Source organism: Juglans regia, chromosome 9, assembly GCF_001411555.2.
Source record: "Juglans regia cultivar Chandler chromosome 9, Walnut 2.0, whole genome shotgun sequence".
NCBI lineage: Eukaryota > Viridiplantae > Streptophyta > Magnoliopsida > Fagales > Juglandaceae > Juglans > Juglans regia.
The window spans coordinates 13,602,833-13,619,334 of NC_049909.1; the positions used below are offsets into that span (position 1 = coordinate 13,602,833).

The 16,502-nt window shown below is 33.6% G+C and overlaps 2 protein-coding genes across 2 annotated transcripts; one reads left to right on the forward strand and one right to left on the reverse strand.

The window, feature by feature from the left end:
* The first annotated feature begins 5,232 nt into the window (after positions 1 to 5,232).
* Positions 5,233 to 8,224, forward strand: LOC108986565 (GDSL esterase/lipase At3g48460). The gene is made up of 2 exons (XM_018959214.2): positions 5,233 to 5,919; positions 7,515 to 8,224. Exons 1-2 carry the CDS (start codon positions 5,263 to 5,265, stop codon positions 8,019 to 8,021), a joined length of 1,164 nt encoding a protein of 387 aa, XP_018814759.1. The 5' UTR covers positions 5,233 to 5,262; the 3' UTR covers positions 8,022 to 8,224.
* A 3,605-nt stretch (positions 8,225 to 11,829) lies between these two features.
* On the reverse strand, positions 11,830 to 14,836 carry LOC108986563 (E3 ubiquitin-protein ligase AIRP2-like). Its single transcript, XM_018959212.1, has 5 exons — positions 14,360 to 14,836; positions 13,371 to 13,533; positions 12,974 to 13,040; positions 12,332 to 12,572; positions 11,830 to 12,215 (listed from the first exon to the last, which is right to left on the reverse strand). The coding sequence occupies exons 1-5, from the start codon at positions 14,449 to 14,451 to the stop codon at positions 12,005 to 12,007; spliced, it is 774 nt and encodes a 257-aa protein (XP_018814757.1). The 5' UTR covers positions 14,452 to 14,836; the 3' UTR covers positions 11,830 to 12,004.
* Between the last annotated feature and the right edge of the window lie 1,666 nt (positions 14,837 to 16,502).

The following is a 16,502-nucleotide window of genomic DNA, read 5'->3' on the forward strand; positions in this document are numbered from 1 at the left end:
GAATAAGAGCTTTGGTGGAGGGGCTGGGGACCGTTGGGGGGTAGCTTTGCCGGTATCTGGAGGTGGTGCGGTGGCTGAGGACGCGGTGACACTGGGAACCCGAGGGAGAAAGGATTTCGATGGTGAAGAGCGAGGGAGAACTGCGGGAGGGAGAAGTCGCGAGGAAGGGGCTTGGCTGGGTTGGCTAGTGACGGTGGAGGTGGACGGTGACGTTGACGGTCGGTCGACGACGGCGTGCAGTGACTGCTACATGGAGGCATGAAGAGTGGGGATAGAGGGAGAAGAGGGATTGGGGAGAGACGGGAGGTGGGGGGGGAAGGAGCGGCTGGAGAGAATTAGAGAAATGAGGGGAAAACGCGCTGGGAAAAGTAGCTATTGCGGCGATTTCCAAATTCAACATAAATAAAAAGCTGCTACCGTTACAATATTTTATTGTGACGACAAAAATCACCACAAAAAGGTACAAAAAGTCCCCGCAAAAAGTAAACAGTAAATTCTTGAAAATCGCTGCAAATAAGGACTTTTTGCGGCAATCTTAAAATCGCCGAAAAATGCCTAATTTCTTATAGTGAATTAGTATTATGACATAAAATGTAATTAATATACTAATATATATTAGTATACTAATGTAGATTAATTAATTAAAGCGAAATATAATTAATATACTAATGTATATTATTATTACTAATATATTATGTATTTATTAAAATGAATATGTTGAGAATTTATTAACTATAAAATGTTATTAATATATATATTTTATGTTTAAAATATATGATCAAATAAATTTTCATGTTTAAGATTAAAATGTTATGTTATAAATTATAATAACATTATCTTATATATAATTATAATTTATATTATTATATATATAAATTATATATAATATTAAAATATAATATATAGTATTAAAAAAATAATTTAAAATATATAATATATTGAACCGGTCCGGTCCAATTCTAAAAAGTATAGAACCGAAACTGGACCAGTACCGATCGGTTTTGGAACTAAGAGAACCAATCCAAAACCGAACCGGACCCATTTTTTGATTTTTCAATTAATTTTCACACTCCTAATTAAAATATCTCTTACTGTTCTTTTTGTTGAGTACAATGAACTCTCTTTTTTTTTAAAAAAATATATATATAATATTTTATTTACAAAAATGAAGCAACTACTTCAATAATGAGAGCTTAATTATCATACGGCATAGGTCGGTAATGCAGTTCGTACAACAATAAACATACTTCATATATCTGTTATGTCAACATTAATGTATCATAATAAACCTAATTTGAGTCATAGCTCTGCAGCATAATCAAACCCGACCAGTTTTTATTTATTTATTTATTTTTTTGAAAGGGAGTAATCTTTATTGATCTTAAAAACAATCAGATAATTGTCTACAATCCGGACTAATCGACAAATCAATAACATCTAGATCAAGCTCTAGAGATTCCCTAGCAAGATTGTGAGCAAACTCATTGCCACATCTTTTTACAAACGAAGCCCTCCAACTAACAAAGTTAGATAGTCTAAACTTTGTATCACTAAGGACCATCCCCACCCTATCATACCTCTCGTTTTGCTGTTGTAAGCCAAGGACCACCTGTTTAGAGTCACCTTCCAAAATAATCGAGCTCTCAAACCTATCTCAGTAGCCAAGACAGCAGCATGAAAGGCTCCCTGAGCTTCTGCTCTGCCAAAATAATTGACGAGTTTTGATTCATTGAACCGTAAAGATATGCTAAAAACTTAGATAGTAGTCGAATTAATGCATTTAGAATGGCTATCTAAATAACCATACCGGAAGTGGTTATAACATTTAGCCTGCATTTGGGTGTTATGATTTTAGATAATCTGAGTTGATATGTGAATAGTAATATTTTGTGGGTCTCATTGAGATATAAGTTAAGATATGTTTAAATTTGTTATGAGAAATTGAAAAAATAGTGAACTCATAAATGATTGGTTTGAGATAGATTGAGGCATCGTTTGGATAATGAAATGAGATAAGATGACCTGTAAATAATAGTAAAACAATTTATAAATAATAGTGAAATATTTGAGTTAAGGGAAGTGATGTATCCACCGAGAATGCATCTTGACAAAAGCTACCGATTTCCACTTTATTTTTTTACTTAATTTTAAGGAAGTGTTTTTAAATGAGTTTGTGAATTTTTTTTCTTTTTCTTTTTAAATGGATTTAAAAATTGCTTGAAAAAAATTCGAAATAAAAATTGCATTTTGCATTTCTCGGTAGAAATCCTTGGGGCCACTCTCGATGGCCCTATAAGTACTCTTGAGTTAATATCAACAATAACAAACATGAGCATAGATAAAAAAAAAAAAAATTACAACCCCAACTATAAAAAATAAGCATATTGAGAATTACTAATATTACAACACAACAATAATAAAATTATAAATTTAAAATAAAATTTAAACAGGTTATTGTATGTTAATTTTGGATAAAGTGGGTTAATTCGTTATTAACCCGTTTATTAATCGAGTCTTAACAGATCAACCCGTCTTGACCCAATTTCATTTATATCAAACATAAACTCACTAATTTTGTGTCATATTCGTAATTGGTTCCCTTATAATGTCACATATTACCACCCATACTCCAAAGTCATTAACTTTCACTTTTCCTACTTAAAAGGGACCAAAAATTGTTTAAAATATGAGGGTATTAACTCTCACCGCAGGAATCCAAGGTCTTATTAAACAAGCACATTAATTTAGTAGCCGAACTTTTGGGTGGAGTGGTTGGCTTTATCATAATTGAGTTAAAAATTAAACTGTTTTGATGTTAACTAGTGTAAAAAAGCATATTACATATTGTTTTAACATCTATATATAGGGTGAACAAAGAAGCTATTTTCCTTGAAAGGCCATGAATTAATTTAAAAATGTGGGTACCAATTGATTATCATATTTATAATTACTACGAGGATAAATGATGATAGATTAAATCGCTAAATAAGATGTTTTTATTGAGTTAATCTTCTAACCGGTCAATTGTTTATCTCTAAATAATAGCTCTCAAATGACTGAGTGCCACATAGGCGTCTCACTAATTATAGGATGTGCCCCCACTGCAGGAGATCATGCACGGTGACCATCCCTCATCCCCTCTCCATCCCGTGGCACATAACTCACACGAGGATAGCTTGGTGACGACCCTTTTTGCTGCCCTCTTCGCCACTCTCTCCGGCCCCTTTCTTCGTCATTGCTTCCATTGCGGCTAGCCCTCTCTCCTGATTCTAGCACAGAAACACCCCTCTCCGCCCCTTACCATCCAGAGTCCAGAACATCTCCTATGTAGGTCTGAAGATCTTCATTTCCATATCCGTGTGATTCTTTTCTTTCCTTTTTTTACTCAAATCTAAATATTTCTTGACCAATATTTAATTTTTAGAGAAATTAATAAAATCCCAGACCGAATTTGTAGAGTAGGGCCGATTTTCGTCTATATTCGTTTGGGGCTTTTCGCTTGAAATTAAAGTGAGACCGAGAATAACCAGATTAGGAAACTTGATCAGCACTGCCATCCACGTACGTACGTAACTCCATAATATAGCAAGAGTGTGTTGAAGTCTTTGCCGCAAACTAGGGAAAAGAAAAATGCTCCATTTCTACGTAGGTCTCTGTGATAATTCTGGTCCTGAGAGAGACTGATAGAGATGGAATACTACTGTTAACTTGACTTGTCCCAAAAATACACAAAGCCTTCCATCATGTTTGGCTTGGAAAAATAAAGAGTTAATCTTCCGATTTCGTATACTAGAACTTCGATGTGTATATTAGAGTTTTGACAAAGAACGAGAAACTCACGGCGATTTCGTATACTGGAAACTTCAACTCCTGCGGCTTGGACGATAGTAGGGTTGAAGGCTTGGACGATGTTTGTTTCAGGACTCTTGATCGGGTGTGATGATCTTAGGTTAATTTCTATATAATTTCTGACGTGGCGGCCTTTTATTTGGGGCTGTTAAACTTTTCATAACAGACCGACCGCTCCAAAGTAGCTTTTGTTTTTATTAGTTTTTATAGAAACAAAAACAAAACATTAGTTATCATCTCTTTAAGAAAAATACTAAATGTATTTAAGAAAAACTTACAAAAAAAACTTATTTCTCCACATTTCAGTTATTAATAGGTTGAAAATCATAAAATCAGAAATTCAAAATAAAACTAACAAAATAAGTGTTGAAAGTAAAAATGCAAGTAAAACTGTAAATATATGTAGCACTATTATCTTTTAAATTATTGAATGACGTGGTATCAAATTATTAATATAACATTTTTGTTAATTATTATGGAAATAAAAAAAAAATATTAATTATCATTTTTTAATCTATCTCATCATTTTTTTGATGCGATAGTAAATATTAACATATTACTAAAAAACAATACGGGCGTGTTTGGAAATAGATTTCATTTCAAAATTCTTATCTTATTTCATCGTATCTTCTTTTCAAATATAATTTAAATATAAACATTTTCAAACTAATCATTACAATTTTTTTAAATTAGTCATTACAACTTTTCCAAAATTTCAAACAAAAAATAAAAAACAATTCCACTTTTTTAAATCTCCAAAAAAATAATATTATAAAATAATATTCTAACAATATTTTAACTTTATAATATCTTTATTCAACTTTTTTTCTATCATTTTCCAAAACTCAAAAAATACTCAATTAAAACTATCTCATTACTATTTACAAACTATATTACTATTATTCACAAAATTTTTATCTCATCTTGCTTTCTAAACCAGCCATAACTTTTGTTGTCATCATCATTATGCATCTCTCATATACAAAATTAATGTTATATTCTAGAAACGCTTTAGTAGTAAAAAAATTATATATCATAGTTTGATATGATATATTAAATTATAAAAATTTTTTATTATAAAATAAATCTAATATATATGATCAAGTCACGTTACAAAGGTAGCACTTCTTTTCTCTTTAATATATAAGAAGAGAAAATATAAATGTAAACCTACTGTTTGTGAAAGCCGGAGCACCCCTAGTGCATTGAGTGAAAAAAAAAAAAAAAAAAAAAAATTTGGCCGGTGTGCTGCGGGCTTCCGGCTGCTGCCAAGCATTCCTCGTATAAGAATATATGGATTAATTAAACTCACAATTAGTTGTACAGCAATAAATATGCACAGAAGGCCATGAAAATATAAAGGCCACAAAGACCGCACCGAAACGAGAGCTATAATTTAGAAGCCTTGAAAAAATGTCTTCCTATTCCGCAACTCGCAACAACTCCAACCTGTTCATTTTGTTCGTCACCATCACTGCCATTTTCGTCTTCGCTTCTGCATCTTCTTCTGCAACTGGAACACGCCCACGCCCCTTCAACAAGATCTACGCCTTTGGCGACTCCTTCACCGATACTGGCAACACCAAGTCCATCAGCGGCCCGAGTGGTTTTGGCCACGTCTCAAACTCTCCGTATGGAAGCACCTTCTTTCATCACTCCACTAACCGGTACTCCGACGGCCGGCTCGTGATCGACTTTGTGGCTGAAACACTGTCCTTACCGTACTTGCCACCTTACCGGAACCTCAAGGGGAATAATGCTTCCTCCGGTGTGAACTTCGCCGTTGCTGGTTCGACCGCAATAAACCACGCATTCTTTGTTGAGAACAACCTCACGCTCGATAGAACCCCTGAATCGATCAAAACCCAGCTCCTTTGGTTCAGAAGCTTTTTGGAGAGTCGGAGGTACTGTAAAGGCCCAGCATCAGAAGATTGCAGAGCAGCATTTGATGATGCTCTGGTCTGGGTTGGGGAAATCGGAGCGAACGACTATGCATACTCTGTCGGATCTACTGTACCAAGCGATACCATCCGAGAGCTTGCTATCACCAGTTTTGCCGAGTTTTTGCAGGTAAGCATGGGATATTCAATTACTATGAATCTATGGTTTGGTTTCCTTATTCCAAATAATTTGGAAGTCACGATTTATACTATTTTTTGGATTACGATATTGATTATATTTAAAAAAAATAATAATGTGTGATTTGAACGTGATATTGTTTTTAGAAAAATGTTAAATACACCTATCTTTTCACAGCATTTTAGATAATAATATTTTATAAATAAAATTATTTTATAAATTAACTTGTACAAATAATATTATTTTATCAAAATATCTTTATTTTATAATATATATTATTGTCTGGATATGATTATTATTATTATTATGAAAAATACTCTAGTTACAAAGTAATTATATAAAAATAATCTTATAAATTGATATAATTTGATGTGATTTATTAAATTATAAAATTATTTTTATTATAAAACAGATCTAACGAATCATATTAAATTATATATGTTTATGAAATTTTTTTTATATAATTTTTTTTGTGTTTGTTGCACTCTTCTATTATTATTATTATTTTAAACTAAAAACGCCTCAATAAATGTCTCTCACCGGCAGACATAAATTCTTGCATCTCCTATTCAATATTCAGGCATCACGTGCACCTCAATATTATTGTCGGAAGCGTTGGTTGATAAATTAAGAGAACTGCTACCCTTGTAAAAATCTAAACTCACGGTATGACGTTAGATGTACTTTATGATTAAGACCTAGTTTGCATTGGTAATCCATCTCAATTCATTTTAATTTATTTTATTTTATTATTATAATTTTTTTTAAATTTTTATATAAAATATAATAAATAATTTAATTTTTTTAAATTTTAAAATAATTTTTTTAAATTTACACACAAAATATAATAAATAATTCAATTTTTATTTTACTACTTACAAACCATCTCAATCCATTTTAACACATTTCTGAATCCAAACCACTCCTAAAATAATTTTACAATTTAATTTTATGATATCTCTTTTTAATTAAAATATTTGTCATAAATTAAGAATAATATTACGTATAATTGTGTCATGTACAAATGTCTTATAATCACTTAAAAAAAAAATTTATTAAAAAATTAATTTTTTGATATAAATTTCATATTTATTATTTTTTTTAAAAAATAATTATGTGACTTTTGCAAACTCACATCTATCACTATCAATTTATCTAAATTAAATATTACCGGCGCCTCCCCCATAAAGTATTTGTGCTAACAAGAAGAATTAAATGCCGTAGAGAGTGTGTTTTCGGTACTTTCTTCATAATACTATTGAAGAAAGTGGCAGACGGTCCATTTAATAAGGGAAAGAATCGAAACGGTCCATCGAGCACGGTCCATTTTAGGAGTTATTACATTAATAAGGGAAAGAATCGAAACGGTCCATATTTAGAACTGAATGAATGAGTCGTATCAATTTCATTCTCCAGAAAATTGGAAAAACAACATTTTTTTGCAACTATTTAATAATTTTATTTTGAATAGATGATATTTTTTTGTAAAATATCAATTTTCAATTGAAATCGAGTCCATTTCATGATCATCGAGAAGCGTTTGGATGAAACAATCAGTTAATGTTGTAAGGGGGGGTACTTCGCAGTCATTGCTGAAGATGGGTGCAAAATATGTTGTCGTCCAAGGTCTTCCGTTGACGGGGTGTCTGCCGTTGGCCATGTCTCTAGCTCCTGAAGACGACAGGGACGACATAGGATGCGTGAAGAGCGTAAACAACCAGAGCAACACCCACAATGCCGTCCTCCAGGCAAAGCTGCAGGGCCTCCGGACGCAGTTTCCCCAAGCAGTCATCGCCTTCACCGATTACTGGAACGCTTACCGCACTGTCATGAAGAATCCAACCAAATTCGGGTTCACGGAGAAGTTCAAAGCCTGCTGTGGAACAGGTACCGGACCGTACAACTTCGATGTATTCAGAACATGCGGCACGCCTTCTGCCACTGTCTGCAAAAGCCCTTCGCAGTACATTAACTGGGATGGAGTTCACCTCACTGAAGCTATGTATAAGGTGGTTTCCAACATGTTTCTCAATGGAACTCTTACTCACCCTCCATTCAGTTACCTTTTGGACAGGAAAAACAGCGTGGGGTGAAGGTAAACCACCATTTGCCATTTTACAATGTTTCTCAGAATAGTATTGCTTCTTGCTGTAATTTTAAAAGGCTGCCGTTGTAGTAGGAAATATATGTGTGACAGAATCCATTCTCATTAATAAATCTTATGCTAGAGCCTGGAAGTTTTATTACATAACTGTTCTCTAAAATTCAGAGAATATTTTGAGAATTTTAGATCTGTTAATGGTATATGGTCTGCTAGAAGCTTTGTTAAGATGTATTTGCATGAGGGTGTTTCTCACTTAGTTAATGAATAAGAAACCAAAACCAAACCCAAGATTAAAAATTTGAAATAAGTAGTAGGAGAGTTGATTTAACCAGATTTTGTCAGGAATCTAACAGAAAGCATATAGATAGAGCCACAGAGGGGAGAAATGTGCTAGTGCTCTTCAAGTATGCCAAATACCTGCATCTATACCTATGATCTCCACTGCTCCTCCATGGTAAATGGTTGTACTATTGATGTTTTCCTTGCAGAATTATATACATTGCTGCCAGAATAACGCACCCATTACCAAATTTAGTCCTTTGCAGTCCACTTAGCATTATGGCGACCACCATTAATGAAACTACCAATCTTTGTACTAAGTAGCAGGTACCTCAAATGATCTATAAATTACTAACCTTTGCAGTCCAGGGTGATTGGGAATGCGCATTCCCACCGCTAGCTCTAGAAGGGATCTACATTCCCTTAAAAAATGTGTATGGGTTGGAAATCTAGATTCCTATGGACATCTGAATTCCCTCCACTTAAGTCTATCCAAACAGAGTAATCTTATAGAATTCCCATAAATCCTGAAAGATCACAATCCTACAAGATTATCCTCATCCAAACACCCAGACAAGTGGCTTGGCCTTGTAAAACCTAAAGCAAACTCCTTTCATCCAACTTAGATGGCATTTTTTCCAGGGTTCCACAAGCATTGCCAAAAGTTTGCAGCCAGTGATATGAAACTTCTCACCTACTTTGTTTCAACCTTTTTTCTTTTAAATGTATGAAAATCTCTGGTTTCCCTTGGCACTTCTTGGCAACCATTTCTTGCTACATGTGTACCCGCAAGAACACAGAATCAATTCAGCCAGATTTTACAAATCCCGTTGTAACACTCTGCTCCCCCACAGTTAAGAATGAAATCTCGGGAACCGGAGTGCTACTACTGACCTTGACTTTAAAATTTTAATTTTCTTAAGAAGCGCCAGATGCAAAGACTTCTTATAATAAATAAAGTCGTTTGTATTAAAATACTAAAATCATAAAAAAGAATGCGCGGAAGCATTTATTAAAAATTTCTCGACTTTGTACTTTAAAAATCATGACTTAAAATCTCTGTACATGATCTAGGCCTCTGCCTCACCTCCCTGGGCCAAGTTTTATCTTGCAGCTCCACCTTCATAAATATTCTGACATGACCTCTCATAATGTAAACATACTAAATAAGGTTTTTGATAAAATATGTTATGCTGAGAATTTAAAAACATGATCATTCATACATATGCTTATGACATGCATGACTTGTCTTGAATTATTTGACTGATCTTACTAGCCTACACACTTAACCCTATGAGTAAAGTTGTGCATCAGCCCCACATCCTGTGGCCACAAGGGGAACCACTAATAGTATTATAGCATACTATGGTGGACCACACGCTTAGGTCCGTGGCTTGCACATCCATCCATAAATCGCATTGGTACAACATCTAAATGATCATCTTATTTAACTGTTCTGAGCTTAACTTAACATTTGATCTTATGAAAGTTTACATGTTTTATGCAGCATGCGATGCATAATACATACGTAACTATAATATGCAGAATGAAACATGATCATGAATTATGATGAATGACATACTTGCAGATATCATGACATGTGTAGTGCATACACTAGCTTCCAAAGAACTGGCTTTCATAGTAATATATATAATTAGCTAACGTATGTTAATCCTAATTTATGATCAAACTACTTACCTCGTAGTGCTGATCCAATATTGCTCATTAAATATAATTTAAGCTCAATAAAATTATCCATATTACATCTCTATTAACATTGGATCGGATCGTTACACTCGTGGAATCAGAATTCTTTTGCCTCGACTCCCACAACTGACCTATTTTTCACACACAATATCGAAACTATATTCACCTATTTTTCACTCACAATATCGAAACTATATTCCCAAGTCTTCAAAGAACCCACTATGCGACAGAGAATTCGCTATCTTATCATAATGCAGCCAGAGTTTCATAAAGGTTATCAGTACCAAGTGATCAAATGATTGAAACATATATTTAAACCTAATTAATAGATCTCTATAAAGAGGTCTCTCGTGGTTGGTCTTTCCATTAAGGATTCTCCTTCTATATCTTATAGCATTACCATTGTTTTCTCTTTTTATCCCCTTGCCACAACCTTCATCTCTTGCATGCGCTTTAGGAAACCACAGTCTACTTTCCCTCCAAACAGAGGATTTCTTAATCGTACGTTCAAGTTCAGAACTTTCTACCGATATAAAAAACATGGAAAATGCAGTTCCAACTACACAACTTCATATAACATTTATGGAGCTAAATAAGCATTGCTGGTTCTAAATTTCACCTATTCTCTCACCACCATGTGTATTCTAAGTTCCACCTTGAGCAGGAAATACAGAGATGCAACTAAGATCTCCACACATAAATTGGCAAACTACACAGATCACTTTACCAATCAACTAACAGAAGTATTTCTTGCAGTAGAAAGAGCATTAAGAGAATGACGTTCTACCATGGAATAACTTGGCAATACTATGAAGCTTGAACTATATTTTGATTAATCACATAATACTTAAAATTGCATAAAATTTAAGAAAAAAGATTAGGATGGTGCTAGCGGGCTGCCCAGCGTTTACCGCTGGGCGTACCGCTAGTTATAAATTTGTTATTCTTTTTCTTTTGATTTTCTTTCAAGCATTTTTTTAACATTCTTAATCGTTAAGAAAAAAATAAAAAAATATATAATTTCACTAATAATCACTTCCTTAACTATTAAGTAAAAAAATTAAAAATTAAAATGCATGAGCAGTAAAATTGAGCGGTAAGTTTGAGAGGCTTTACTAGCATTTTTCAAATGATTAAGGATGAGAAAGACATTTCTTATTCGCATTGCATAGCTGCAAACTGGCCCATTTGGTATAATATATGAAAGAATAAAATTCAATGCATTGTAGCATTTTCTTCATTGAACCACATTTATAGTATCTACAAGTTTTGAGTCACATCATTCAGTCATTAAATCTGGAACTCTTTGTTCTTCCTGAATAATGTTTGGTCGCCTTTCCTCTAAAATAAATTACAGTATGTAATCGAAGAACGTCACATTAAGAAAATTCAATAATCATTTTATAAATAGAATTAAAATTTCATGGGTGTGCAGCTAATTATTATGATTCTTAAACATAAGCAAGTATAATTTTAAAAGCTGGACAGCTTGTTCGAAAAGCTTGCCAATACTCAAAGAAGCAGGATTAACTGCACACACGGGTTACCCCCAAAAGGAAAAGGAGGAAAATCAGTCTATGCTGCTTATCTTTTTTTCTACTTGCTTGATTAGCACTACAGATACAATATTTCTCAAATAAGCTGGCTCCTTATTGTTTGACAAACTAGGGCTACTAAACGAATCACAAGTGAACTTAAATCAGAACATTGGTTTTTTGACATGCAAATGAGCTTCTCTGTGTAATGCAAACAAGACACAGCCTAGACCAGCCGTGTAATCTTGGCAAATAGGAACACAAAACACTATCTCATGGTGGAAGAAGTGCAATTTCAAAATTAAAAACCGGGTCTTTATTCAGAGGATGTACATTTTCCCACCCATATATCAAGTTGAATAAAATCTCTATGTGAAAACCTCACCAGAGAATATACAGGTGGTGATCAGCATTTTTCAGTTTCTATGCATCATTCTTCATGTCTCTCGGGTTATAACAAGTACTCGTAATACATTAAGAACAGTGCATCTGGGATATCCCTAGGTAGGCTGTTTATATAAAGACTGAAGCGCAACATATCCTCCGTCAGCAAAGATTGAGGGTCAACCACATCACTACCACATGTCAGAACCCACAAGTCTCCTGAATTCACTCTTTTTAAACTTCCACGGCAAAATGGGCAAGATTCTGACCTTGCATTCCTGTAACATATAGAAAATAAAACGAAGCAACTGTTAAAAAACAGGGCTTCTCTCTGTTATCACAAATGAATTGACCAAATTAAATAATAGGAGGAAAGTTATAAGGTCCTAAGCACCAGTTGTGGTAACAGTTGATGCACATGGCATGGCAGCAATTTGGCACAACCATTTTAGTGCAAGGCTCCAAGCAGATTCCACACTCATCTTCTCTCTCCAAGTCCAAGTCCACATCTAAAATCTTCCTCTTCTTTTCCAATTTCTTGCTGACAAACATTTCAAAGCAGCTACCTTCCTCTTGAGTGATATCTAACTCTGACGAGTTGCCACTGAGATGCTGAAGAGATGGTAAGATAACAGCTGCAGTTACAGGTCACAGGATGCATCATTAAAGTGAAGAACAAAGTCAGCAAATAAATATTATGCCATTAAATTGTTTTGGACATTAAAACACTGGATATCAATATCACATCACTCTAAAAATGTCACATGTAAATTCTAAAAGCATACAGATGCCCTTTAAAACTAATTGGTTGTGTGAACAATACAAATCAGATCATATCATTATGCTAACAAGGAGGTTCAATAATCAATTCTTGAAATCATCAAAGGAAACTAGCCCATATGATAGATAAAAGGACCTTTTTCTACAGAAATAAGATCTAATTTATAACTTCGTGAAAAATGCAGACAATTTCCTACTCAAAATACCCACTCACAGAAAAACATAGTAAAAAACAAATTCAAGATACCTTACATACCGTAGAATTCTCTAACAGTAGCTCTTCTTCCACATGAAGAGACATTTGGCTTCCCATCAGGGTGTACCTAAAAAAATTGAAGATTCACAAAACATACCAAATTTCAAAACACGTGTAAGTGAGAAATGTTGTTCTTCATCTTGCATTTTGTTTCCAGTCACATCGGTGGAAGTGGCACAATTTAAGTAACTTTCAATTTGCATGGCTGACATATAAACTCACTTAAAATGCACCACATTACGCGGTGTGACTGGGGATAACAAATCCAAGATAAATAGAAAGATCTCTCTCTCTCTCTCTCACTCTCTACACAGAATAAAAAACCAGATTTGAAAATATAGATATATACCACTGAGATTGCATTCGTAATTCATAAACAAGGAAGTGTGAAATTAACCTTATAGACAATTATATGCAAAAGTCTTAAATAGCTTGAAAGTAGACAGGTACATGAGCAATCCATCCACTGAAGCAAAAACAGTAAAATGGGTGCCAAATGATGGTAGACCAACTTCATTTGAAGGCAGGCACCACTCTCGCCTCGTGGAATAGAAGCTGCCCTGCATTCATATTCAAATTCAAAACCATCAAAAGCTTATCTAAATTAACAGACCATATCTTGGTCTGCTAATTCAATTATGTAGTTTAAGGATCTATTGCAGCTTCGGAACTAATCCTAACAAACAACTTACAAAAAAAAAGAAAGAAAAGAAAATCAAAGCCGAGCCAAAATATCTATCCCAATAATAAACAAAAAGGATTTAGCTCTTTCTTGTTAAGTATGCCAATTATTTTCACAAAGGTTGAAATCCGTAAATCGAAATACTTACTCGAGTAATGCTATACATCAGCTACTATTCACCCCCAACCCCATATTTGACATTTTTTTTTCCCATAGAGTGTGGGGTGTTTTTGATATGGTATGGAGTGTGAGGTAATGAATAGTAGTTGACGAGAAGAATTTTTCTACTTAAAAACATCAAACATGGTTACCAGGCATACTGAACAGTAACGTGCACCCACATTGCCATTTTGTTTTCGGAATTCTTAAAATGTATGTGGCATTTATGTATTTGAGTTATTATTCAAAGGAAAATGGCGGAAAATACAAGGGAAATTTTAAAACTAAACACACAAAGAAGCCAAACCAGAAAACTAGATTAAACAAAAAAAAAAAAAAAGCCCTTCAAAGGTTTCCAGGGTATCCAATCTCCGGCACGTGTCAGCCTCAATACAGTAAAATAGAATATTGAACCACAAAATCAAAACCATACTAATAGGAGGTCATCACAAAAATTTCATACAAACTAAAAAATATCAGCACCCTAAACAAGCCCTACTCGCATCACTGAACTAAGAAACCGAGAAGAGACGGAGAGAGCTTACAGCATGTTGGCATGCTGAATATCAGCCTCAAGAACTTTAAGGGAATCTTGGTAAGAGGGTCTAGCGGCAAGTTGATGGTAGTAATCAAACATTTCCCTCTCTTCTCTCTTTCTCTCACTTTGGACTCTAAATTATGTGAAGATGAGCAGAGAGAACAACGCAGAAGTTTTGGGTCCTATGTAACACAAACTCTAGGGAGAATTATTTTTTTTGATCAGTAAACTCTAGGGAGAATTATTGGGTGTTTGAACATAGATGCGCAAAGAAAGGTCTTTGTGGGGAGTCCCAGATAAGCTGTGTTGGATGCGGCATCGGGGACATCCTAGTTATCAAAAACCTTACTTTCATCAAACACTTTGTACAATCACAGGGAGGTAGAGATTTTGGTCTTTCCCGTTGTGTTGTATTTGAAATCTGATAACTTTGACTTTCAAAGTTCAAACGCCTGCCAAACGCCTGCCCTTTTGAATGCTTTTCTTGTTGCTTGGGTCGAGTGGTTATGAGCAGTTACAATGTGATATATAGATAATGAATAAAAAAAATTAATTAATTTTAAAAAAATCAAAACAAATAATAAAATAACAAATAATAAATCAAATAAAATAAAATGTGATGTGATATGTGAGATAATGAATATCAAAGCTGGTATCAATTTGGCCTTGCTTTGTTTATGGATATGGGAAATATTTTAAGTGGACGAAGTAAAATGACACTTTAATACCTCATTTGTAAACATGATACTTAACAAATCATTCTTATAATTAACAATTTCATAATTTTTCTTTTTAAATTTAAATTTTATAATTTTCAACGTATTAATAACTGAAACGTTAGTAAGAATTGTTACATAAGTAAAAAATATAAATATAAATAACATTTTGTTTTATTTAAATAAAAAAGAAAAAGAAAATAAATCTTTGGGTTAGAAAATTCAAAATTCAAAAATAGTTTTATTAATAGTTGCAAAGTATAGTTGTTAAATGAGATGCTAATTCTACTAGAGAAGAGGGATAGGTGCTTCATGTTTTAACAAACAAAATAGAATTGTAACCTATCTAAAAATTAAAAATTACCTAAGCAATCAAAATATTTAACAAAAGATCCTACAACTTTGAGCCTAATTGATATTTGATATGGTTTTTTAGTTTAGTGAGTTTTGAGGATGGGTACCCTTTATATAGATTGTGAAGCAAGTGGAATTCTTGGAGAAGATGAAATCCTTAATTTGGTAAGTTTTCTAGCGACGGATTCGGAATTGATATCGTTCCTCCAACGTTCATGCTATTTTGCTTTCATCACATCCATACTTCACTTCGTTCTTCCAACTCGAGATGGAAAGTTATGACGTCTTGAATTTGAATTTGATTTTTTTTTTTTTCAGGGCCAATGAACAAATTCTTGCAATAATAGGGAGAATCATGGGCCGGACATTGGGGACAATTATGACAAAGACCCATTTGGATAGTGAGATGAGATAATATGATTTTAGATGAAAGTTAAAAATTAAAAAAAATATTATTTTTTTAATATTATTATTGTTTTGAGATTTAAAAAATTTGAATTATTTATTATATTGTGTGAAAATTTAAAAAAATTGTAATGATGAGATTAGATGAAATCGTTTTTGTATCTAAATGAAGTCTAAAACGAGCCTGTGAAAGCAAAGGCCAAATTGAGCCACGACAGGAAAGAAATAAGTAAACAACTACCGCAATAAGCCTATTATAGGTAGCCGAAATTGGCCACAATGTGCGTCAAAATATATACATAATCTGTTTAAATGACGTAGTTTAATGTAATATATCATATTGTTAAATACCTTTTATTATAAAATAGATCGAATATATCTCATTATCGAGTCACGTAAGATTATAATAAGTTTGTTTATATAAAATCCATTTATATAAAATGGAGAATTGGTTGTATAAAAGCTTGGATGACTGTAGGAAAGATGCTCTGATAAAACCATAACAAATGGGGTAGGATGAAATCTAGAGTGTGCACAAACAGAATGTGGGAAAGACGAAAACTTTTCAAGTGGTTCTAGTTCGACTATGAGCCTTATATCATCATCCCCTATGCAAAGGTCCCTAATCTTACACTTCTATGATCCTGAATATCTACAATCCAACACACCAGTCTC